Consider the following 27,875-nt stretch of genomic DNA (forward strand, 5'->3'; position numbering starts at 1 on the left):
CTGAGGTAGCTTGTTACTTAAATACATTAATGTATCTACAGTAATACATAGGGATAGTCATGCTAAGTAGAATAAAGTTTGTAAATAGCATCATATTATTTAGGTGAAATTTTGCTGATGATTGACGTTATGACAATCTTACGAGAAAGGTTTTTTCAAAGCTTTTTGGATTTTGGAATTATAAAGTATCATAGGCATACATCTAAAATAATTTCCCCTGAAGTTTAAAAAATCTGTAGAATGTATGTATGAGTATGTGTGCCCATGTACATGTTCTCTTCCTCTCTCACATTCACACACACACACACACACACACACACACACACACACACACACACACCTATGGATGAGGAAATAGTTTTATTGGAAGATGGCCAAACTCATTTGATTATGTGTTGTCTCTAGCTGCTTTTGCCCTACAATGGCAAGAGTTGAGTAGTTGTGACAGAAATTTATTATTGTCCCCTAGCCCCCATCCCCAAAGCCTACGTATTTTATCTGAGCCTTTACAAAAATGTATGCTGACCCCTAATGTACATGATACATCCAGAGACTTCAGTTTTATTCCTATTCTGAAGACAGTAAGACTGCCATAAATTTGTGATAACCTACTTTTTAAGTGAACTAAAGTAAATCAATGAATGAATGAACTCTCACTGTTTCTGCAGTATTTTGAAGGTGTTTTTTAAAATTTTCAATTAAAATTTGTAATCTGAATATAAAAATAAGCTGTAATGGTTTAATTACATGTACAAAAGCTTTTTGTTAGTAAGTGAGCTTAATGTTATTTTAGTTTCTTGAAGATAACATTACAGTTGTTTTCATTTGTAGTTCAGTTTTAAATTAAACTCTCTGAAACATATAGGCAAATCTTAAAATGTCCAATCAAAATAGTATGTAATACTGTTGTCATACAGAGTTAAGTAAGTCAGAAAGAGAGAAACAAATACCATATGCTAACACATACATATGGAATCTAAAAAAAAAAAAAAGGGCTTCCCTGGTGATGCAGTGGTTGAGAGTATGCCTGCCGATGCAGGGGACGCGGGTTCGTGCCCCGGTCCGGGAAGATCCCACATGCCGCGGAGCGGCTGGGCCCGTGAGCCGTGGCCGCTGAGCCTGCGCGTCCGGAGCCTGTGCTCCGCAAAGGGAGAGGCCACAGCGGTGAGAGGCCCACGTACCGCAGAAAAAAAAAAAAAAAAAGTCAGAAGAACCTAGGGGAAAGACGGGAATAAAGATGCAGTCCTACTAGAGAATGGACTTGAGGATACAGGAAGGGGAAGGGTAAGCTGGGACAAAGTGAGAGAGTGGCATGGACATATATACACTACCAGATGTAAAATAGATAGCTAGTGGGAAGCAGCCGCATAGCACAGGGAGATCAGCTCTCGGTGCTTTGTGACCACCTAGAGGGGTGGGATAAGGAGGGTGGGAGGGAGACACAAGAGGGAAGAGATATGGGGATATATGTGTATGTATAACTGATTCAGTTTGTTATAAAGCAGAAACTAACACACCATTGTAAAGCAATTATACTCCAATAAATATGTTAAAAATTAAAAAAAATTTTAAATAGTAATACTACCTAGACACATATTAATATTAGTTGTGGCAGTAACAGTAAAAAGTCAAACCATTATTGTTATTTCAAAGGATGTTTATTTAATATTGGTTTTTTTGTTTGGTTTTGGTTTTTCAGTTTTAAGTTAGAAAGCCACAGTTTGCTAATTGTTACATTTTTGACCTTAATAAGTTTAGATGACTTAAATGGTAACAATGAAAGTAATTTTTTACCATCAGGAGAATATCACAGTGATGAAATAGAAAAATAAATTTCATGTTTCAGGTAAAAAAGTAAAAGAAAGGTAAAAACCATAAGAAATTGATATTATGTGGATAAAGATGTGTAAGCATTGCAGAAGTCACAAGAGATATGCACTTTATAGTTATACACCCTATCTCAGAATGCCACATAACACAATGTGAAAGCTATACAGAGCAGAGAATTTCAACAAAACTGCCAGCTGCACACCACTGAGACTAAAGCAAGTGAAGGGTAGTGAGCATGCAAACTTTCCTGCAAGGTCTGTAGTTCTTATTCAACATTTTTTATTAAAATGAAGCTATTTCAACTATTTCAGTGCCATTAATGTGTACTAATTTTGGAATTTAAAAAAGTTAAAATCATTAGAAAGTTATTTAAATACTAAATTGTCCTGGGCAGACTTGATATTTAAAATTCAAATTATCAGAATAGTCATGTCTATTTGATGGAAATTAAATTAGCATATTTTATTGTGAGGAGAAATAGAAAAACTAGATCTTAAAACTGTACTGGTGCTCGCTTCTGAAGCACATATACTAAAATTGGAACCATACAGAGAAGATTAGCATGGCCCCTGCGCAAGGATGATATGCAAATTCGTGAAGCGTTCCATATTTTTTTGTTATAAAGCAGAAACACACCATTGTAAAGCAATTATACTCCAATAAAGATGTTAAAAAAAAAACTGTACTGGTAAGATTACTACCGGTAGTTTGCTAGTGGGACTCATATTAACTCCACAGTTTTGTCCAACGCCATGTTATCTGTGCGATTTATTTATATCAGGTTTGTCAGGGTTATGACATCCATACCTAAAAAACAAATAATATTAAATAACAAAATTAATTTTTTTGCCTATATTCTTAATTTTGTCTGGGATGAAACTCACTCTCTTTCTGCAAACCTGCTCCTTCGTTTATTTTCCTTTCTCACTTAAAGGTTTTATCATTCACACTTTGCTCCTTTACCCTGTCCTTTAATCTCATATTTAGTTATCCAGAGTATTTTATTGTCTTCTCCAAAATGTCTTTCAAACTGTCTCTGCTTGCATTGCTGCCTCCTTCACCTCAGGTTTTCATCCTCTTGACTAGACAGTTCCTATTCCACTGACAGAAAGCGATCTTCACAAAATAGATCGAATTCTGTGTGCCCCTGCTTAAAATCCTTCAGTGGCTTCCTGTTGCCAGTAGGAATAGGATGCCATAGATGGCTCTTTCCCCTCTTCCTCCATCTTCATTTCACCTCCTTCCATCCTCTGCACTCCACAGTGTAGCATCCCAATTCCATTTTACTAACACTGTCATGCTTCTGTATACCTCTGATGCTTCTCTGTCACCTCGCATGACTTTCCTTTTTTTCCTTTTTTTGCCTAGGTAGGGTTAGCATCATCCAACTCAGATGTCACATTCCCTATAAATTCTCCTCAGCAGAGCTGCTCACTACCCTTGCTGTGTGTCTAACACTCTGTACTCTGTGTCCTTCCTAGGATTCTATGTCATGATTATTTGTTTATATAAACTCCCACTTTCCTCACTTCTTTTTAAACTTAGCACCTGGTGTGGTATCTGGCACATAAGACACAAGTTCAATAAATGCTTTTTATTACTCAGCCATAAAAAGAAACGAAATTGAGTTATTTGTAGTGAGGTGGATGGACCTGGAGTCTGTCATACAGAGTGAAGTTAAGTCACAAGGAGAAAAACAAATACCGTATGCTAACACATATATATGGAATCTAAGGGGAAAAAAAATGTCATGAAGAGATTAGTGGTAGGACGGGAATAAAACACAGACCTACTAGAGCATGGACTTGAGGATATGGGGAGGGGGAAGGGTGGGCTGTGACGAAGTGAGAGAGTGGCAGGGACATATACACACTACCAGATGTAAATCAGATAGCTAGTGGGAAGCTGCTGCATAGCACAGGGAGATCAGCTCAGTGCTTTGTGACCACCTAGAGGGGTGGGATAGGGAGGGTGGGAGGGACACACAAGAGGGAAGAGATATGGGAACATATGTATATGTATAACTGATTCACTTTGTTGTAAAGGAGAAACTAACACACTATTGTAAAGCAGTTATACTCAAATAAAGATGTTAAAACATATATATATATACTCTTATTTTTCCTTAAAATCTTTTTTTCTTCATCAACTTATATTTATTTGTATAAATATATATCAACTATATATTTCCTCAGTTAGTGATGGTTTTTAATTCATTTAATTAAAGTTTATTGAGAATATACTCAGCACTGCCCTAGTCATAGATGTGCGTGCTCTCCTCTTTTGGAAGAGGGCCCTTGCTGAAAGAAAACTTGATGTTCCTTAGAAGCTGCGTCCCACCTGTAAGTATGATTCCTCGCTTGTAACTGTAACGCTTCATACGCCTCACCTCCCACCATGAGGGACATCCTGCTAGAGATGGATTTTTTCTACACTATTTTTAAGTGTCTTAATTTGATCTTCTAATTCTACAGATGCATGAAGTCAGACCCACACATTGAATCAAACGTTTCTGACGGCTGTGTATTACAACAGCATCACAATACCTTTCAGTACTTCTTTTATTAAAGAAAGATAGTTTTATCCCAAAGGTCAAACTTTTAACTTAACGTTCATTTTACAATTTAGTGGGATTTGGTGAGGTTTTGTTGTTGGTGGTGGTTTGTTTGTTTTATTGGCAAAGGAGTGTAGTTCTGAAAGTAGAAACTGACTTTTTACCCCTAGTAGGTGTAAACCCCAAAAAACTGCCAGTGATTTATTTGGATGGCGGTTTACTCATCTGTACCCAGTATGTGTTTGCTGCCTGGATCTGGACCACCTCAAATTTGTCTACCTCATTGAACTGCTCATATACTTGCATCTTGGCCAGTCAGACAACGTGGAACAACGTTTCAGCGTAGTTCATGGTGTATTCGAGAGCTTGTACTAGACAGTTTCCTCCCCACTGGAGCACCTCCTATGTATTCAAGCTTCTTTCTCTCACATGTTGGCTATCTACGCTCCATGGGTTCACTTTATACTGGTAAGGTAGTGTGGTCCACAGTATTGGATTAGTATTTCTAGTCAGAATATTTATTCTGGTGAATATATGTTTCCTGGTGAAAGTGTTCTGTTAATTGGCCAACACTTCTAACTAGACTTTTGCTGGAGGGGCACATTTGTATAGCTTCCGTAGGGGATACTTCTTAATTGACAAGGTAAGAAAAGTCATCATGGAGTAGGGATGCCAGAACTGATACTTAGTGTCATTTCTCCTGTTGTATAACTTACTCTATATTCTTCCTCTTAACTTTCAAAACGTGTAATTTTCTTTCTTTCCACCTTTACCTATCTTTGAATTTTACCATAGCACTCCAGTCCCACTTTCACCCCCCCCCCCGATATTCTAGTCAGCCAGTCGCCCAAGCTACAAAGGTCTTTTCAGGGTTGTTTCGTCCCCTGCTCCCTCTGTGCTGCTTTCTGCTTAAGCTTTTGGCCCCCATGTCTGACCAACATATGCTACCTTCTCCAAGAAAACTGTCAAAATCACCCAAGTTGGAATTGACCATGATGACCTTTCTCATCGTCACATGTTGCCATCCTGTTAGTGTCAAATTATTTAAGCAGTGCTGCAGCAAACACGAAATGGACTTCCAAGTTAAATGACTTGAATTCAGATGCCAGTTCTACCACTTACTGTATGAAACATCTTGGGCTGGTCACCGAATCCCTTCATTTTTTTATCTCTCACGTGAGGTGATAATAACTAGTTCAAAGAGTTGTTAAGAGAATCCAGTGAGACGGCATATATAAGAGTGATTTGTAAATGATAAAGCTCTATGTAGGTCTTCCCTGGTGGCGCAGTGGTTAAGAATCTGCCCGCCAGTGCAGGAGATACAGGTCCGAGCCCTGGTCCGGGAAGATCCCACGTGCCGTGCAACAAAGCCCATGTGTCACAACTACTGAGCCTGCGCTCTAGAGCCCATGAGCCACAACTACCGAGTCCTCATGCCACAACTACTGAAGCCCGCGAGCCGCAACTGCTAAAGCCCACGTGCCTAGAGCCCGTGCTCCGCACCAAGAGAAGCCACCGCAATGAGAAGCCCACGCACTGCAATGAAGAGTAGCCCCTGCTCGCCACAGCTAGAGAAAGCCCGCGTGCAGCAACGAAGACCCAGCACAGCCAAAGCTCTATGTAAATGTTAGATAATCTTAGATTGGAACTAGAAGATGGAGCCCCTGGGAAGGTGCAGATAATGTCTTATTAATCTCCTTAGTGCTAACACTATCTTTTACTCATATGAGGAGATATCAAATGAGTTGGTTTGATTATGAATTTCTTGCCAGATGTAAAAAGGAAAAAAACACAACCTGTTTGAGACATACAATTTAAAATTTTTGCCTTATGCATATATAGCCTGAGTATTTATAGCATCGCTAGATAAATTTGGCTTTCTTGAGCTTATGGTTAAAGTTATACCAAACCACGTTTATTACTTGTACCTTAAATTTTCAAATATAGGTGCTTTATTATTTAGAGAATGTGCAAGGATAGTGTCATCAGACAATGCTTGTATTTTCAATAGCTCTATTAAATGTCTCAATATCTCTAGATATCTTCAATATCTCTTATATCTCTAATAAAAAAATCTATTTGTTTTAGTAATACTTTTGTTAACACTTAGAAATAGTGCCAACCAAAATAATTATATAGTTTTTGAAGGGTGATAAGTCTTCCAAAATTGCCTCTGCTTGTGTTCTCGTTGTGAAATTTAGGTTTTGCCTTTTTGTTTTGTTTCGTCTTGTTATTTTGAGTAGGATCCATTACCATTCTGTTCATTCTAATTACATCACATTAGTAAAGGTGCAAGGCTCCATTGAGTTGAAATCACAGTGGCCTTTTTCAATGTACCTAGAGTGCTGTTTGCAAATTGCAGTTTTGCTATCCTATCATTTTGTTCTCATTTCCTTTGAACAAAACATTGATGGAGCATTTGTTTATGTTTTTCTTATGATGGAATGATAGTATGTGTTTGGAAAAAGTATGAATATTCTTGTTACACGGCAGTTTTTTAGAAGTTCATTTAAAATTAGTCTGTGAGAAATGAATGTAATTGCATGTTTTTCCTAATTTGTACAAGTTATGTATTTCAAAACTCTAGTACACAGAATATGTGGTGAAAAATTCTTTATATAATCATTCATCATATAGTCTTGTAGTCTAATCATTCTTTACACAGCCTTACAGTCTAAAATCTAAAGTGATATGGAGCACAAATTTTATTTATGATCCTTTTGCTGTACGTAGTCCTTTGGCCTTTTACTTAGTTTTTCTTTGTCAGAATTTCAAGTGGTTGAGTAGCCAACAGGTGATAAATGTCCCATTAATCTTTCTGACTCTCTAGCTCCTGAGCATGAGAATTGCTGATCAGTTACAATTGTCTCTTAAATGAGCTTTTCACATCTGCCTCTTATTTCATTAGTTAACTGTCGGCCCAAAGATCTGATAAAATGGAATCCTAGTGCCTTTTTACAACTTGTTCTGTAGGTCTGTACGTTAAGGATAGAGTTGTTAGCAGAATGGGCACAAAAGGGCGTTTATCCACTACCTACCATAAATATACATGCTAGTGTCTGGAAGACATTTGAGACTCTTTACTGAAATCACCTTAAGAAGAAAAAATTAACTGGTTTCGCTTTTAGTTTTGCCATTTAGCAACAACCAATGTAAGATCATGGCATTTCTTACTATACAGTGCTTTTACTGATTATATGTGTCTTCATATTAAAAGAAAAAAATTAGTCTATTAATTTAATTTAAAAAACAGTTAAAAACTTTAAAAAATATATTTTAAATTAGCAGACATCATGATGAATATACTCTCCTCCTACCAGAGATTGTTATTAATCCTTGGTTACATCTTTCTCTATATGTTGGCACTTTAAAAATACTAACAATCATGATCTGCCTTCTTATTATGTTATACAGCAGTCATCTTTTTAATTGAAAAAAGTCCTGATGAATAATCAACATTTAAACTGTTTTTAAGAAAAATATTTTCTTACCTGTAGAATTGTAATAATAATAGTACGTCACAGAATATAAATGAGAATTAAATGAGTTCTTGTACATTAACACAATACCAGCACATAATAAGTGATCAGTGAGTAAGTAGCCATTATTACATATGTATTAATACATTTAATTCTTTTTTCTTCTGATGTCTATTCAGAGACTTTGGAGGCAGAACAATGGAATATTTTACAAGTATTGCATAATATGTTAATTGTATGTGAAATTCATTTTTCAATATTTTAAAATTCATTTAACAGTTGACAACCTGTGGGTAATTACCTGTTTGTAAATTATTTTAATTCTGTTTTTTGGAAGAAAATTTAGGCAGGTCTTCAATGATTACTGTTCTGCGCTCCAGGAGACAATCACATAGCAAATGTCATCGGAATAAGAAGAGTTCTAACTAGCTTATCAGTTTTGATAGCTACCCCACCTTGTTTAAATATAAGAAATGCCTTGACCAAATAAATAACCCAAGCCTGAGGTCAATTTCTTTAGTATTTTTCACATCTTCTTGAATATCTGAATACTTTGAAATTAATGCTATAAAAATATGTTAATGAATGTTTCCATTCATTTCCTTTTAGGAATTTTATTTTAAAGAAAGATTTTATAAGTTAAACCTATATAATGAATTAACTTAGAATGATGATTTCTACCATTGTAACTTCATTTCGTTTTAACCTTTCTTTCTTGTAGGCCTTGTTTGTATGAAGTCCAGTACATCTGTGGTTGAGCTTGTTATGCTGCTTTGTTCTCAGGTATGAAATCTCAATCACTTGATTACATTAAACTACATGAGGATTGTTTTATGTCACTAACAAAAGAATGTATGTGAATATATATGTATATGTTTATGTATTTTAAAAATTTCTATTATTTCGTATATGAAGGAAATAAATTACATAGAGATGTATATTTAGGTAGATCATCTTACCATGCAAATATTGATTTAGTCTCCCTTCCCGTTCCCTCCCTGTAGCTGTCTTATTATTTCCCACCTACCTAGCCCTCTGTTGTTCCCTATTTTTTAATCTCTGCAAATATATGTATATATAATTTGTTATAGATTTTTTTATATCCATCTTTACACCCCATCCTTTAAAAATGATACAGTATTATGTATAATTTTGATGTTCATTGTTAATTACATGGTTTCTTTTTCACTATTATAAATAATGAAAACCAGAGGTTTTTTTGCTGCAGTAGCCAAAGTATAAAATATAGCTCATTAGTGAGGGGTTTTTGATACGATACCTTGCTGCTTTCCCTTTTTTAATGTAATTTGTATATTTAAATGTAAATTCTAAAAATCTACTTATACTATTTATCTTTAATAATCAGAATTAAAAATAGAATTATAATTGTTGGGTGTTGTTTTTTTAAGAAGCAATTATGAGAAAATTATATGTAACATTTTTCTGAAAACTAAAATAGGGACCTAATGGTCTTTCATCTTGCCAGCTCTCCCAAGTCTCCTAGTGAACCCGATTTTCACATAAGTATTAAATATTTTGTAATATGAGAATAAAAAGGCCTTATGTGTGTTTGTAATAAGTAGTTATTACATTATCTCTAATTTCCTCAGTAGCAAGGAAAATACATCTATACTGTTTCTAGTTACTGACCTGAGGTCTGGCTAAAACCACAACTAACTTCCAAATAAACAACAATATGGCTTCAATTGATCCTTTAAAGCATCAGCAAAAACAAAAGAACCAAAAACTTACCTAGTAATTTTCAGTCTCCGGTTTACTTTCTTCAAGAATATATTCATAGGGACATCATTAGGTCCATTTTCCCCTTTTCATCCAGAAAGAATATTAATAAGGAAGAAGTTAAAGAAAACAGCCTCCCTGGCAAGAGTTCATTTGCAGGCCATTTGAAAATTGTTACCTAATGCTAGAGTCCTGAGTTCGAGAGACATTCTGTGAGATCTGTCTGGACCTTGTAGGTTCTTGACGATGCACATTTAAAAAAACATGGTTTTATGGGAAAAATATAGTGTAAAATGTCTTCTTCCTTAGCTCTTGATTTCACTGCAGTTCAGAGAAATAAGAATGTAGCATTAGGGTCTAGTGTCTTTGATGGCCTCATCATCTAATCATAGGTTTAACATTACTCATTTGCTGGCTCCAGGAATTCCTGCCATTAAGGGCCCTAGAGATGAAACTTTGCCTCAGATATTGATTGAAAGGAAGAGTGAGAAATTTAAGCTCTCTATGCAGTGCACTTTCAGTGTTTCAGCAAAGCAGTATTATAAACATGTCTCTCAATTTGATCTTTACGCTGAATGTTTAAAATAATTCAGTGTGCTTTAAATGTTTACGTGGTTAATTGATTAAATATACTTCATTTAATTGACTTAAAAATGTATTTGATTACTGAAAAAAGCTCCAGTTGTTTTATTTTCTATTAAACTGAAACCTTGCTTTCCACAAAAATGTTTTTAAAAAATAAACAAATGAGTAATCTTCCTTCGATGCAATTCAGGTGGGAGGAGTTTACTATTCTAGTTTACAATTCGCTTATAAAAGCATCTTTTGAAGATCATTCATTGTTCAACAGATGTATAAAACCTTGGTTTTTGAGGACACACACAAAATGGACATGTTGTCAAATTTCCTTAAAATAATCTGCTATTTTCTCTACTACTCAACTTCACGATGATTTACACTGTAACCCATTAGCCAGGCCACACAGCAGCAGCAGGCTTCTGACAAAGAGTAATAATACAGTTGCTGATGCTGCGGAGATCGCTTGGTGCCGCAGCACTGCCAGTGCCGAGTTCTCTTCTACAGGCCCAACACATCCTTTGCCCAGTGGAGCTGGATCCCTGTAGAATTAGCATAGTTCTGTAAGCTATCTCTGTACCAAGGCACAGGCCGTCCTGGGGAATCTTTAAAGCTGCAGAGCTTTGAGTTTTCTTCTGTTTTACAGTCAGCCCTTTGCAGGTATTGATAGCTCAATGTTATTATGATGAGCAGTTACTAGGACCCGTAAAAGAGCTGAAAATCTGAATGAGTTACTCTCTTGATGAACTGCATGTATATGTTTTTCCCACAGTGGGAAATACAGCTAAGATATTATCCACACTGCGATTTAATTATTGGTTAAAATAAGTTTTCAATGCAAATGAAATTTTCTGGTTTATTTATTTGCTTAGAATATGCTTTTTTCCCCCTAAATTTGGATAGAACATGAAAGGATAACATTTTATTTGGATAAAACAGGTAGCTAAGGGCTGAAAATGGAAAGGAAAATGCAACATTTCTCGCAGCATTCGTTTGTCTTTCATTAGATGCTTTTATTTTTATGCTTTTGATTTCGGAAATTTCATGTTAACTACTACATATTATTAAGGATATCAGCTTCTCTTTCCTTTTTATCTGAGCTCCTGAATAAACTTACTATTGCCAGTGGTTTGTGTGCAAAATATGGTCTAAATTTACATGAGATCATATTACAAGTGTCTGAAGGTACTTGTCAAGGATAATTCAGTTCATATGGACAGTCTTTTAAACTCTAAGGGACGTGCCAACCAGTCTACCCCCCAGTGGAATTTTAGGTCTCTGTGGAAAACACATTTTAAGTTTTAAGATGCTATTAGCATTATCATTATATTGCATTAATTGTTCCACAGATATACAAAACATTTTTTACCATATATGGATATTTTTCTTTTTCCTGTAGATCTTATGACATAAAGAATTAACTATTTTTCTTTCCTTTCAATTTGTATTTAAAGTGCACTTAGTAGTATCTTTTTAAAAATGGGAGTAAAATGAACTTGAGTAAAATAGTTAATATGTAGTGCTTTGAAAAATCAGTGCTTAAATCAATGAATAGTTTCCTCTGGAGTTCTTCAGTATCTCACAGGTCTGCTATTGTCCTCTATCAACTTTTTTTTTTTTTTTTTAAGTTTTACAATCAGATGTGGTTGAGGTGCTTTTCATTAGTCTATATGTGCACCTAATTTTTCCATTACATTATTCTGAGTGTATTGTGTTCTTTGATGAAGAGCAGATTTAGTTTTCAAGTAAACTTTTTAAGGTACTATAATAGTTTCTAATTATTTCCAGATTTTTTTTAGGAAGTCTCCATCAGAGGTACTCCAGGAAAAATTGAGTGATGTTATCCCGTAGGATTTCTTTACGTTTTCATAAGTAAAGCTTAGCAGATGTCACTTGCATTTTTCTGTGCCTTATCTGTCAATAAAAAATGTTTTATAAATTGAGAAACTTTTAGGTAAAAAAAAAATAATGTCTCTCAGTATTTAAGTACTTTCTGACTTGAAGCACTGATTAAGCAAATGTATGCTTAATGTATCATTTTTATTCTCAATAAAAACCCCCAAATGTGTAAGTAACATAAAGTAGAAGTCAGACTTGGAGGTCTCTTTAGGATCTGTGTATGAAGTTACTAACATGAATTATTTTGTGGTTTTGTTTGCCTTTATTCTTTTTTAAATACTTCATATACTTAAATAAAAAGGGTTCTAGTGACTTCACTGATGTGATCAAGGCCGTATAACCCAGGGCCTCTAAACACAGCCCTTACAAAAGTACCACAGCTGAAGAGCAATCTTCCTTTTTAAAAATGATTTAGCCTTTGAACTTCTGAATTTTTCATTTTTTTCTCCAGTTTGATACAGTTTAGTCAGATGTTGCAAAGATAAAGACATACCTTTCTTTTAATTATATTAAACCTAAGATTGAGGTACAAAGACATAGATAAGATGAATATAGAGACCTACTAAAGAATATTTATTCATAAGTACTCAATATTTAAAGAATTTTTGGTGCTTAAAATAGGAAGATTATAAATTTAAGAAAACTACAGATGAACTACATTTTTCAAGCATCTTTGGAAATATGAAATCCTAATTATCATGGTGAAATTACATGTCACATTTAATTATTTAGTGACCACCTTTTATTTTAGCATTGTAATCTTTACTAAAAATTTATTGATACATTCTTCTACTTCTTAGAGTTTAGTGTTATCCATGAAACTTTCCTGTTTATGTAGCTGAATTTGAAATCAAGGAAGAATAAAAAGTTGTGTCATGATATTTTAAATTGAATATAATCAAGTGCTAACTATATGTGGTTCAGAAAATTGATCCTGTGAACCAAAAATAAGATTTTCATGGAAAGCTTTAATAAGATGGACTAAAGATGGACCCCTTGAAGTTAATAGACCTTCTACACGGCCTAAGCAGAGAAGGGATTTCAGTCTAAGCAAAGATCTGGCGAGAAATGAACCTGTTACGTGCTCAGACCAGTGACCAGCCTCATTTGGAGTGCATCAGAAATTAAGTAGCTAGACATTATATGTATCTGGGTTTATTTGTGATGTAGGGAATTACCCATTTCCAGGCAGTATACCTCGAGAGTATTTTCTCATATAAAATATTATAGTATGTTGATAGCCTAGAATTGAGATTGATAAGAAATTTCTAACTTGAAAATAGTGTTCAGTAGTTCATGATACCCATACAAGTTACAACACTTTCATCCTTGTATAATGATTAGTTCATATCCAACCTGAATTATAAACAGAGAAGGAAAATGATGGATGAACAAAAGTTCTGAGTTCATCTGTGTGAAAATGGTGAAATATAAGAGAAACGACAGTCCTTTTCTCGTGTTTGAATTCTCATAATTCTACCAAAATTGGGACAAAAAGAAATTGGTAAGATAATTACCAGTTTCTGCAGGATAATCTTTAAGAGTGTTATAGTTTCTGTGGCACAGGAGAAGGAATGTAGTATATTCTGAGGTAAACAGATTTCCCTGAATACTGACAGACCACCTCCCTAGACTAAAGCCCCTTTCCACATTTGGCTGCAATGTCCAGCCCTTTCCTGTCTTCCCAGTTATCTTGATTTTTTGTCTTCCCCCTATTTTTATTTTTCTATATTCACATTATATAAATTCTTCAGGCACATTACAACAACTTTGAAAAATAGTGAAAACAACGGTATATATTTAATTGTCCTACCACTTGTATATTCCCTCACTTTTTGGTGGATTTTTTTCTCTTTAATCCTACATATTTCAACATACTTTATTTTATAGTAAGTTATATATAATATCTTATAATAGGTAATTTTCCTTGTCCTCTTTTTCTTCCCTTGCACATTTCCTCATGATCATTTTTTTCTGTGGTTTTGTTGTTGTTGTTTAAATAATTATAGACTCACAGGAAGTTGCAGAAGTAGTACACAGAGTCCCATGTACCCTTTCCCCAGCCTTCTCCAATAGCACCATCTTAAATAAATGTAATACAGTATCAAGAGTAAGAAATTGATATTGGTACAATACTTTTAACTAGAGTACAGACATTATTCAGCTTTCCCTATTCTTTGTGTGCATTCATTTGTGTGTATATAGAACATGCTATTTCAATCCTTATATTTATATAACCACTACCACTATCAAAATGCAGAATTATTACTATTACTTCATATCTTCCCAATTATTTCAAACTCTTTTCTTTCATGAAGCTTTTCTGATTTATTATTATATGATTTTAATCACCCCATCCTTCCCTTCAGCATTTGAAGTGCATGTATCTAGATAGTAAATATAGGTACCTGTTTACATGTTTTAATTGGATGCTGTCATAGGTGATAAAGTATGATTTGCTTTATCCATTACATTGGACTTTCTTTCAGAGTAAGCATCATGCCAAGTATTTCCTCCCTATCTGAAGCATTTCATTCAACCAATGGAGAAAATAAGTATTGTATAGTCTCATCAGTGTATTTATTTAACATTAATTGAGATATTTTTGAATTGTAGAATTTTTTAAAACTATCCAAAAAGAAAGTCTACTTAAGGATGACAAAGCTTTAGAGTTATTCGGGGTCACATTATGAATGTTATTCATTTCAATTATGCTATGCTACAGATTTACACCATAACAAAATTCATTTTACTTTTCTGTTGCCAGGGATGTCTTCCGTTTTGCTCCTCACTGTGTCATCCACATCCTGCAGTGTCCAGCACTTAGTATAGTTATTTATTAATTACTTACTGAGTTAATCCATAAGTGAAAGAAAAACACAGTCCCCAAGATGACTTTATTTATTTATTTTTGTTGTGGCAAACCATATATAACATAAAATGTGCCAATTCAGTGGCATTAATTACACTCACAATGTTGTATAACCATCATCATTATTTATTTCCCAGAATTTTCAACATTCCAAACCAAAACTCTGCACCCCCTAGGCAGTAATTCCCCCTGTCTCCATTCCCAGACTCTGGTACCTCTCATCCACCTTTTTGTTTCTATGTTTTGCCTCTTCTCTATATAGCATATAAAGGGAGTCAAATGATGTTTGTCCTTTTCTGTCTGGTTTGTTTCACTTAATACAATGTTTTCAAGGCTCTTCCATGTTGCAACATGCATCGGAACTGCATTCCTTTTTATGGTTCACCAGTATTTCATTTTATGTACAGTAGCACATTTGGTTTATTCATTAATCTTTTGATGGACACTGGGTTGTTTCCACCTCCTGAATATTGCGAATAATGCTGCTATTAACATCGGACAAGTATCTATTTGAGTCTCTTATTTTCAGTTCTTTTAGGCTTATACCATCAGGTATAATGTATATAATTGAGTAGAATTGCTGAGTCATTTGGTAATTCTGTGTTTAATTTTTTGAGGAACTGCCAGTTTTCCATAATGTCTGTATCATTTTACATGTCTATGAGGAATGAACAAGGGTTCCGATTTCTCCATATCCTTTCCAACATTTGTTATTTTCTCTCTCCCTTTATTTCTTTTTTATTTGTTGGTTTTTAAATTATAGCCATTCCTAGTGAGCGTGCATTGTGGTTTTGGTTTGCATTTTCTTAAAGACTAATGAAGTTGAGTATCTTTCCATATACCTATTCAAGTCCTTTCTCATTTTTAATTGTTTTTTTTGTTGTTGTGCTTGAGTTGAAGGTGTTTCCTATTTATTCTGGATATTAAACCCTTATCAAAAATATGATTTGCAAAGATTTTCTTTGATTCTGTGGGTTATTTTCATGTGTTGATAGTGTCTTTTGATGCACAAAAGTTTTTAATTTTAACAATGTCCAGTTTATCTATTTTTGTTATTGTTACCTATGCTTTTGGTATCATGTTTTTGAACCCGTGGCCAAATCCAAGCTCATGGAGATTTCCCCTGTGTTTTCTTCTAATAGTTTTATGATTTTAGGCCCTAAATTCAGGCCTTTGATCCATTTTGAGTGAATTTTTATGTATGGTATGAGATGGGGATCCAACTTCATTCATCCTTTTACAAATGGTTATCCGGTTTTCCCAGCACCATTTGTTGGAGACAGTATTCTTTTCCCATCAAATGGGCTTGGCACTCTTGTTGAAAATCAGTTGAGCATAGATGCCTACGATGATTTTTAATGAAAAAGTAGTCCCCGCAAATTAAAAGAAAAGCAATTTTAGAATAAGTATTACAAGTTTAAATAAAATTTCCTGTTACCTCATAATTTCACTACCCAGGAGTAATAACAATTAGTCATTTAATGTGTATCCTTTCGAATTATATTTCTACATGTAAGTGCAAAATTATTTTTCTTGTTATTAGTATAAGCAAAAATTGCTGTTATAACAGCAATAGTTTACAAATTATGTTTTCCAGTTGATAGTGTAGAGCAGTGCTGTCCAATCAAAATATAATGTGAGCCACAACTTTAAATTTTCTAATAACCACATTTAAAAAGGTAAAAAAGAAATAGGTAAGATTAATTTTAATAATGTGTTTTATTTAACCTAAATATAATTTCAACATGTATGTAATCAATATGAAAATATTTCATGGAATATTTTACATTCCTTTTTTGGTTCTAAGCCTTTCAAATCAGGCATATATTTTATACTTAGAACACATATCAGGTCACACTAGCCACATTTCAAGTGCTTGTAATAGCTGCACATGACTAGTAGATGCTGTATTGTTCAGCACAGCTCTTTCTTCCATATATGAACATCTGTGCTCTTCTTTTTTTAATGTTAATATGGTCTAAAAGTAGAACAGGGTATTCCAGAAGCCCTGACTATTGTAGGTCTTCAAGCAAAGTTCAGCTAATTGTGTGTCAAAGATTCTTGCACTGGGTTAGAAAGAACAATTCCTAAGTTTCTCTACAACACTAACATTCTCATGCTGGCTTATATGCCTATAGCTACATGATTATTCATGAATAAATGTAAAGTATTTTAATATAACTACACATAGCTCTGCTTCATGATAATGTTGCACACAGGGTCTTAACATTCAAGATTTAAACTGGAAGTTCCTGCTGTTCTTAAATGGTAGCATAGATAAGTGGCATAGAGTAAGTTATTATTTTGCCAGGGCGTGAATTGAGATCATGTGTGCTACGAGTTTGGTATATGAGAGTGTATAAGCCAAGCAGACAATAAAGCATCAACAGCTCAATGCAACATGGTTGCTCCCTATTTATTCTTGAAAATAAGGCAGTTTTCATAATGATTTCTTGCTTCTGTGTAAGCATGTGTGGTAGCCACAAAATATTGGTACTTAATAGGTCTCACAAAATACATCTTGGGAAATATTAAATGTCTATTTTATCTTTAGGTTATCTACGAATGTTTTTTGACAAGCTAAACTTGCATAGTAGTTTAGTAATACCCAGCACTTTTATGATAGTTGTATACAGTTTAGAGCTCTCGATGCCAATAGTATAATTTCCCTTATATTCATATTTTACTGTATCTTATTCTTAAGTTATAAAGTTTTGAGGATCACTCTGATACACCTATTCTTAGCTCTAGAAAAATGACATTCAAAGACCATCATCAAGAGTGATACCAACAGGGCTTCCCTGGTGGCGCAGTGGTTGAGAGTCCGCCTGCCGATGCAGGGGACACGGGTTCGTGCCCCGGTCTGGGAGGATCCCACATGCCGCGGAGCGGCTGGGCCCGTGAGCCACGGCTGCTGAGCCTGTGCGTCCGGAGCCTGTGCTCCGCAACGGGAGGGGCCACAGCAGTGAGAGGCCTGCGTACCACAAAAAAAAAAAAAAAAAAAAGAGTGATGCCAACAGTACCATAAACTTAAGATAAAATAGTTGTACATCAGTCATGACTCAAGGACATAGTAAGCTCTTAACAAATGTATTCTGTTATATAAATGTAAATTATATTTTTCATGGTAAATCATAGAAATTGGAGAAAGACAGCCATTGTTATTTCATTGATTATAGACAAGTACAAGATTTTGTTTTATTGGTTTTATTTTTTCTGGCTGCACTGCGAGGCTTGCGGTACCTTAGTTCCCCAACCAGGGATTGAACCTGGGCCCCGGAAGTGAAAGCGTGGAGTCCTAACCACTGGACTGCCTGGGAATTCCCAGTTTTAAGTTTTAAAAGTTCTTTTTCTTCAAAACTACATTCTAAAAACCCTATTTTAGCTTTTACTGTTTTCCTACCTATGTAGATCTTAAAATATGAAACATTTCCTCTATTTTCTTATTTAATAAAGTTATCATTTCCTTGATTTCTTCTGATCACTTCTAGTAGGTAATAAGGAAGGAGTATCCTCTAGAACTCAATATAAATGTGTTTGTATGTTGTATATATTCATAGTTATAGAAAATGCTCTGTTTAAAAAATATATTGTAAAACAATCTAAATTATTTTTAATCATAAGTACAAACAAATATATGTGTATGTGTATATATGTTCATAAGACTATTTGTAATAAAAAGTTGTGTTAAATTTATTTATACAATTTAGCCACATACTGAGATCCTGGGAAACCTCATTGTATTTACCTTTATATGATACACCAACTCTTCTTTTAGTAATCAACTTGGCATATTTTCATGTTGTGTAATGATTTTTCCATGGCTGACCTTCATATCGATAATCTCTTTGTACTCATCATTGATTATTCATTTCTTACATTTAGTTTTTCCTACAATGTTTTTAGTAAGATGTTCATAAAAATAAGCAATGGAAGTGAAAAAAATCATACTTTGAACACTTGCATATTTTTTTCATTAGTTTTATTTTTTGCATACATTGAAAACTCTCCTCTGTTTTTCTCTCTGCATAGTGTTATTTTACTTCAGTCCTTGTACTTATTAATTTCTCTAACATTGCACAGAATTTATAAGCATGCCAGTTATAATGAGCATTTGTTATAAAATTTTTTTAGGAATATACCTACTTCTTTAGTGTCTACTTTATGGTAAAGTAGACATGAAGGATATAGAAAGTAAAAAATAATTCTGGAGTTCCAGAAGACTTAATATCTCAATTTAACCTCCCATTTTTACCTTGAAATATTTTCCATATTTTCAAAGAATCTGAGATGGATTAAGTCTCTAAGGACATTAAGTTGGTTTACTTAATTATACACAAAACAAAAGGGAATGAGAAGTGTGTACTGAACTGACAGAGAGGAGGAAAAACCAGTGGGGGAAAAAAATTATGTGCTGGGTCTGATATTTCTGCTGGGTTATCTAACTGCCATAAAGTGATTGTGAAGAGAACATAGGGATTTCATTGTCATCCTTCTGGAACCTATTTGTCTTCAAAGTGTTTAGTTTCAAAGGATCCTTAACTTGATATCCAATTCTTTGAAAAAGTCCTTCATCTTGAGGCAATGTTATACATCCATGTAGAAGAGTTAAAAAATTGTGACAAAACTGTCTAAAGACTTGGCAGCTGTCTGCAGGCATTCAAACCCAGTTTAGTATGTTTCCCCATGAAGATAAAAATTTGATGCCCACATTTAATTTACACCTTTTCTTATGGCTGTTCATTTTCTTCAGTAGCGGAGCCAGTGAGTGAGTGAGTGAGTTAGTGAGTGAGTGTGTGTGTGTGTGTGTGTGTGTGTGTGTGTGTGTGTGCGTGTGTCTATGTGTCTGTGTGTTTTCTCAAATGGCAGAAGACTTTGGAATGATTTGTAGATAAAATTTTTAAAGATACTTTTTTTCCTGTCATTGCCAAGAAATTGACTTTGTTGAAATGAAGATAAGTTATTATTATTATCCTTTTGTATACATTGTCATGTATCCATTTGCCTTGTTTTAAGTAATTTCTCTAATTCTACATGTCAGAATTGTTAGGGAGCTAGGACAGTGATTAAAGTTTCCTTTCCCTGTCCATCTATATCCCATTTCTTAACTCTCAATGTAGTTTATGCCTCAGCAACTAGAGCAGACACTCAGTTCCTGCTGTGTGCTGTGTACTTTTCTTGTCACAAAGCTTTGCATATCTCCCCTTTCAATATTATACCTAATTATTATTTTGAAACTTCTAGAATCAGTTACATAGTAATATGCATTTAAGAAATACTTTTTGAAACGTGCATCAGTGTAAAGGAATATAATAACTGCATAACCTAATTCATTGCTTATATTTTTTTACATGTTCATTATAAGGTAACACTTTCAGTCTTACAAAAATATCATTTATGGGAATAAAATACCATGTCAGAGCTGGAAAGTACCATAGTAATGGCCTTAGTTTAGAGATGTAGACACTTCAATAATTATGATGTAATTATGATGCAATAGTATACTATTTTACAAATGAGTAGAAGGAATTTAAATAATTGAGCAATTTGAAGGGAAAAGTACACATCACTTCATAATAACTAAATTGCTCCATGCTGGCAAGTCAGGCATGTTGAGGTTTGTGTGTGTGTGTGTGTGTGTGTGTGTGCAGTCTTGTTGAGAGGGAGAAATGACCACAGTCAGTGGTTCTCAGCACTGACTTCACATCACAGTCACTTGGGAAGCTTTAAAATAATACTGATGCCTGGGCCCTACCTATCCTTAGAGGCTACTCCAATATGACTGGTGCTTTCTAACAACATTCCTGTTGATTTTTTTGTTCAGTCAGAATTGAGAACTCACAGATTTAAGTGATACCATCGATTTTGGACAAATAAATTCAATTCAACGAAAAAGATGCATTGAGTACGTACAGTATGCCAGACACTTGCTACTTACTAGATGTGAATAGTTAGATAAAACAAGATCCTTTCTTTTATTAACAAGTTTATGATCTAGTGGGGAGAAATCACTACAAATTATAGATAGTTATATTTCAGAGGGAATGTTCCATGAGTAATAAAAGTTACATTAAGTGCTGAGAAAAATAATGATGTAGGCTTGATCGCATTTTCCATTTCCAAAGTTTTAAAATTATTTTCTCTTTACACACTTTAAGATTTATTGCTTTTCCAGCATAAATTCTTATTATAATATTGCCCTTTTTCTTAGGAGTAAGATCTGAAAATTCATCTACAGAATAGCATACCCGAAGGAGAATATGCTGTTTGTTATATACTTTGGTTACTTTTTCCTTCACGTTTCATTTTTTTCTTTACACTTATGCATTCTTGTTTACTACCCAATACTGTATACCATATTTTGCCAAGAATGTAAAGAGATTAGACTTTTCAACTAAAGATGCCCTCAAAAGTGATTATTTGTGCTACTTGTACAACTGTCATTCAGAAATCATTAAACACGCTTTAAAACCCTCATTCAATCCTAACATTTTCTGAGAGGGAAAATTTGCTTTATCTTGTGAGGAACGTTTTGTTTTCCCTTTTTCTTTTTCTCATTTAGCATTTTTTAAAGTAGCTGAAAGAAATACACTGTGTTTTCCTCATTGCCTTATGAGATATATTTAAAATTCACCATAACAATGAGAGATTAAAATAAATAAGTCTCATGCAAAATTCCAGAAAACAGCTGATGAAAATGTATGTTTAAAATTTCTAGCTTTACTGTTACTTTTCTATCTTAAATCATTCCTTCTTTAACTCTTCTATTGAAGCAGCCCCCTGGGATGCAGTGGATGAAAGGGTGATACAGGCTGTAACCCATGCAATCCATCATAACAGGAACATTCTATGCTCTTATGTTTTAAAATTCGTATTTTACTATATTATTCTTATATTACTTCTAATTTTAAATTAAATTACATGGCTTTTTTTTTTTTCCTCCCAGACTCCAGGGAGATGAATATGTATGTCCTGGGACTTAGTATGTCTCCTGCCTGGGACTTTGATCTCATACCACAGTTTGAACAATAAAAATTTTTAACTCGCTTTCTTAAGGAAAGACAACCGGTAACATTTTTTTGACCTTACAAATTGTTAGTATTGGTTAATGTAGTTAATAGAAATTGACTTGATAAATCATCCAAATTGATTATTGTAGTTGATGAAGAATTTTGAAAATCCCAAAAACTGAATTATACTCCTGTAACATTAGGTGAAATCTACTTTGGTCCTTACTTTTAGGTCAAGGCCTGCAAAATTATGCTTGTACTCCCAGCCATATCATCTTAAAACATAACCAGTAGGCTTCTGTGGTAGAGAAGAAAATATTCATGTTTGGCAAGCAAATAACTAGTAGAACCTAGAAAAAAGATACCAGGAAATATAATATTTTATACATAATAATATAAACTTTATACATAAGGATTTTTTCTGTGTTTTCCACCTAATGTCTCTAAACTTCTAGAATTGAACTCTTCTTGCCTTAATGCTGTAGTATAGTCACTGTGCAATTTACGTCATCTATTTCTTCTGGTTCTGTGGTTACCACAGACAAATAAAATATGGCTCTTCCTTCAAAGATACAATATCTAAAATCTAATCATATAATGTGCATATAAAACATAAAGTGAAGTTGCAGAGACATGGAAAATACTATTAAGTTATCAAGTTTTAAACTCTTATATTAGAAAATTGGCATTTCAGCTTTTGTTGTCTTAAAATCCTGTATCACATAAGTGTTTGATATCTACTTGTGTCTGAGGAAATAACAGGACAGTTAGAGGTGACAGAAGAGCAAGATAGACAGAGTCTGTAAAAGTTTTTGCTTGGGCTCAGAGGAGGACAGAAAATATCTTCCGTACCTATGGATGGAGGATGGAAAAAAAGAGAGAGAGAGATCCTTTCTTCTTTTTGTGATTAATAATGCTCTTTCATGTCTCCACAGAAAAAGAGCCCAGTTAGATTATGCTTCTGTGGGAGTAGAGAAACACTTAATGTTCAATTAGTTATGAGCATTCTTAATAGGAACATTTTAAGAGGTTTTATTACCTGTCATATGGCCTCACATCTCTGATAATACCAAGAGGTGAATTGCATGTGAATTGCAGCTTACCCAATAAATCACCAATAATAGTATTTATTGAGTATTACTTATGTGTCTCATGCTGTATCTGGTGCTAAAAATTAAATATTAAGATTTAAAACCACATTTCATTTCACAACACCAAGGCAAATAAGACCAGGGAGTTTACACTCTTCTGGAAAATAATTACACTACAGTTTACAATTGTGTTACTTAAGTCAGGGTCCCTTCCTGAATACCGTGGACTATTTTATATGTGAACAAGGAATGAAAAGCTTCTACCCCTAGTTTTACTCTTTTTCTGAAGAAAGAAGTATCCTTATACCTTTCCAGGACACTCCATTCTTTAATGCCTTCTTCAAGATTTCCCTGTCACCATTTCTCTCTTGTAATCAGTTTCTCTGACTCTTTCATTCTCTATCGTCTACAACTGTATTTAAGTCTCTTCACCCTAAAAACTATGAACCGATTTTTCTCTCAGCCTCCTATCCTGTTTTTTCTTAGCTTTCACCACAGAATTCTTTGAAAGCATATACTCCGGTTACCACCTTCTCTTCCTCAATTCCCTTTCATTCATCAGCCCAGTGCAATCAGGGTTTCACCCACTGCATTCTAATCACCAGATCCAGGGAACTCTCTTGTGTGTTCGTCATACCTGACTTTTCTGACGTGGTGAAATTGACAATGTAATAATATACAAACGGTTTGATAGGTTTCTAATGTTTAAATTAAAAAAAGAAAAATCTGAAAAACTTGGGAGAATAAAGTGAAAAAGTCTTACCATCACAAAAAGTTTCAAGAAAATTCTCTTGGATGAGACTCCAATCCTCCTCTTCAATGTGAGCTCTTCTTTGGTAAGAAACTTTGAGAAAGAGCAGTTCTGTAACCTGAGGAAGGAGTTTAACTCTTTCTGAAGAAAGAGCTCTGAAAAAAGAATTGAACTCTTTCTGAAGAAAGAGTTGAACTCAAACACAAAGCCTTTCAATTGCATTATATTGTCATTAAAGAAATTTAGGAATTATATTGCCTGCTTCTTCACAAAAACAGTTCTGGAAGAAAAAATATATACATTGCAATGCTAAATTTTCATTCAAAATATGTCTTCCTTATTCAAAACCTCTCTATAATCTGATGAAATTAATTGTTTCCTTCTTGACAGTCTGTTAGTCTGCATACAAGTCTCTCCTGATTCTTCACAGAAACTGTGTTAGCTTTACAATAGTTCTTTAAACTGTTTCTTAGATCTGTATCCACCTTTTATCTGATTTCTCCCCTTAGAGTCATGTTTTGGGTTGTTCACGTTTGGTTCTTTCCCACATTTTGAGCACTTGGTGGGTTTGCACTCCTTTGCTGAAGCTTGGTCATGTGGCTTTGACCAGAAATGTGAGAAGAAGTGATGTATTACTTCTGGGCAGAAACTATAAGAGCCAGTGATATTTAAATTTCTTTTATTTTCCCTCCACCTTGGTTGCCTATAGTGTTCCAGACAATGGTTACATTGTCAGTCTAGCTCCCAAAGTGAGGGTGGTGATGAAGCAGAGCAGAACACAGGCAGTGGACTTGGAAATTGATCAAGAAAAAAACCTTTGTTTTTTAAGCCCCTGAGATTTTGGGGCTGTCACAACATTATCTTGTTTCTCCTGTGTGATATACTCCTCATTTTGGCGAGTACACCATCAGTAGGTTCTTTTTCTCTCTTCTTGAAAAAGAGTGGATGAAAAATAAATGTTTATGCATGTCTGAAAATGTAACTCTTCTGTCTTCATACTTTATGGATAGTTTAGCTGGGTATAATGTTTTGAGTATTATGTTCCTTGTGCTGTTGAATGTGTTGTTTTCTTTTCTCCTATCTTCCAGTTTTGCTCTAGAGAAGTCTAGTGTCAGTCTGATTCTTGATTCCTTGTATAAAGATATTTTTTTCCTGTAAGTCTTTTCCTTAACCCTGTTCTAAAATTTTATGATGATGTACTTTGCTGGGGATGTTATGTCATGTACTTAATTCCTAGGAAATAATTTAAATTACTTTGGTAACTTCCTCTCTTCTACGTTCCCTATTCACTCTTTCTACAATTCCTACCCAATGGATATTGGTATTTCATCAGAAGATTCTCCACTTTCCTTATTTCTTTATCTCTCTTCTTATCGTTGCAACTCTTTTATCTTTTTGTTCTATTTTCTGGGAGATGTTTTCAACTTTGTTTTTTAAGCTGTCGTTTTTTGTTTTGTTTTGTTTTTTTTTTCGATACGCGGGCCTCTCACTGTTGTGGCCTCTCCCGTTGCGGCGCACAGGCTCCGGACGCACAGGCTCAGAGGCCATGGCTCACGGGCCCAGCCGCTCCGCGGCATGTGGGATCCTCCCGGACCGGGGCACGAACCCGTGTTCCCTGCATCAGCAGGCGGACTCTCAACCACTGCGCCACCAGGGAAGCCCTAAGCTGTCGTTTTTTATGTTCTCTTTTTAAATTTTCAGGTTTCCTTTTTTGTTGTTGTTGTTCCTAGTATCCCTTCTGTACTATTGTCTTGGTCTTTGTCTTTCATGTCAGGATGTCAACTCTATGTAATGATTTCAGAAGTATATTAGTAGTTCAGGCACCAGCTCATATGTCAGCTCTAGCACCTGCTCCAGCACCTGTAGGGCTAGAGCCAGTTCTAGCATAAGTTCTAGAGCTACATACAGCTCTGGGACCTGCTTCAGCTCCAGAGCTGAAGCCAGTAGCAATACTAGAACTAGAATCAGCTTTAGAACCAGCTCTATAACTAGAGCCAGCTCCAGATATAGAGGTGATTCCATTATTAACTGTAGCACCAGCTCTAGCAGCAGCTCCAGAGCTAGAGCAAATTCCAGAACGAGTCCTAGCAGCACCTCTGAGCTAGAGCCAGCACCTGCACTAACTCTTGGATAAAGGTAGATCCAGCTGTAGAGCTAGAGCCAACTCCAGCACTAGCTCTTGTACCAGCTGCTTCTTAGTGCCAGCTCTGGCTTCAGCTCTAGAACTGGTATCAGCTCCAGATCTAGAGTCATCCTTATCTCCAATTCTCACACCAGGCCTGGCACCAGTGCCAGAATTAAATTCAGTCTGAGAACTGGAGCCAATTCACAACCAGTTCTAGCACTACTGTCTGAGCTAGAGCCAGCTTTGGCACCACATCCAGAGAGAGAGCTAGGGCCAGCAATACACCTCATGCCAACTTCAGCAACATATCCAGCAGTTGCACCAGAGATACAGTCTCTCCACAGCTAGAGCCAGCTCAGGCATCGCTCCTGGGCCAGTTCTGCAGCTTGGGCCAGCACCAGCTCTAGTGCCAGCCCCTGGTTCTGGTGCCGACTCTACCACCAGAGCTTTCCTTACCCTCCTCTGGAATGACATGTTTTTTGATTTTTGTACTTTTCTTTTTGTGTTTCATATATTTTGTGGTTTACTATATTTTTGCAGTTCACATACAGTAGAATTTTAACTTCTTAATCATTGAAAAAATGATATTAGTGATTAAAGGGTCTTGGATTTTTATTTTCTTGAGCCAATGTTATTATACATGGATTATTTTCTTTTGAATAATGCTATAATATTTTGCATCTGTTCTTAAATTTTTCTAGATCTTTTATTGTCCCTTTCAACTGCTGCTTTTTCTAATCTTAAAATTGTGAATGTTTCCCAAGAATCAGCCTAGGTCTTTCCTCTTTTTGTTTATTCCTCTGTGGAGACTTTCGCCTAATGCTGTGCCTCAATTAATGCAAAATATATGAGGAGAGTAGTAAGTCATATTGTTCAAATGTGGGAAAAAGTGTTGCCTACAATTGTTTTTGACAAAAGTGATTTGAAAGTTTTAATAAGTTCAGTAAAATGCAACAAAGATCTTGTCATTTGGATAAAAGTTATGGCAGCTAAAACACAATGGCTTTGCTAAAAACAGAGGCATTTAGGCTTTTATTAGATCATGACTGTCCCCAGACTATCATGTTCCTTTTTCCAAGTTGTTGATTCTCTCTCCTGGGGAAATATAGATTCATGGTTTGTTCTTCTAATTCTTCACAAATTTACTTAGAACAGAGAATGTTTACATACTAAGTACCTACTTTTGGGGACCACATTTATTCCCAGCCTGTGTGCAAAGCTTTAAAAGGGAAAGTGATCAGGAACAGAGTGAAGGGTTGACATGGAGACTGTGTTTCCTGAAGCTGAATTTGTGGCCAGCACTTAATTAGTGGAAAATCATGGAGGAAAAGTCTATAGATGAATGGCATGACTGATCAATAAGGATTTTTAATAAAAATATATTAGGCAAGTATTATTTATAGTACCATTGAAAGGGATATAATCTTTAATCCAAAAACTTCAATTTGCCAGCTATCTTAGAAAGACCAAAATAATTGAAATCACTAGAATAAATTAATAGCCAAAAAGTTATCTAAAGCATATTCTAAATATGCCATAGGAAGAGTGTAAAATAAGCAATATTTTACTGTCACAGTGAGCTTTGTCCCTGTGATCTTACTTTCTATCTTAGTCGGCATCAGTGGGAATTCAAAAGCACCTTTTAAACTAAGTAATACAGGACTGCTTTTAAAGTTTTGATTTCTTGCAAAAATAACATTTGTTAAAAATCTTTTAGAAAGATTTGGAAGTAATATCACGTGGAAGTTATTAGGATCAACATGACCCTTAAACCAGATGTTAACTTTTGTTTACGTGCTCATTTTTCTTACAGTTGGTTTGCTTTTTCCTTTTAGGAATGGCAAAATTCTATTCAGAAGAATGCAGGACTTGCATTTATTGAACTCATCAATGAAGGAAGGTAATTAATTTTACAATTTTTAGACAACTGGTCAGTGTACGTTTTATT

General features: G+C 34.8%; 1 protein-coding gene and 1 non-coding gene across 9 annotated transcripts in view; both read left to right on the top strand.

Annotated features, from left to right (window-relative positions):
- Window positions 1-27,875, top strand: part of NBEA (neurobeachin) — a 594,993-nt gene that overhangs the window by 247,602 nt on the left and 319,516 nt on the right. For all 8 annotated transcript variants that reach the window (XM_059042292.2, XM_067016556.1, XM_067016558.1 and 5 more), the window contains 2 exons: window positions 8,585-8,646; window positions 27,763-27,827. In XM_059042292.2, coding sequence (XP_058898275.1) covers window positions 8,585-8,646; window positions 27,763-27,827 — 127 coding nt within the window. The remainder of the gene's footprint in view (window positions 1-8,584; window positions 8,647-27,762; window positions 27,828-27,875) is intronic.
- Window positions 2,338-2,444, top strand: LOC131743581 (U6 spliceosomal RNA). Its single transcript, XR_009331852.1, has one exon. It is a non-coding gene; the product is annotated as a U6 spliceosomal RNA (small nuclear RNA).

This window comes from Kogia breviceps, chromosome 16 (assembly GCF_026419965.1).
Source record: "Kogia breviceps isolate mKogBre1 chromosome 16, mKogBre1 haplotype 1, whole genome shotgun sequence".
In the NCBI taxonomy this organism is placed as follows: domain Eukaryota; kingdom Metazoa; phylum Chordata; class Mammalia; order Artiodactyla; family Physeteridae; genus Kogia; species Kogia breviceps.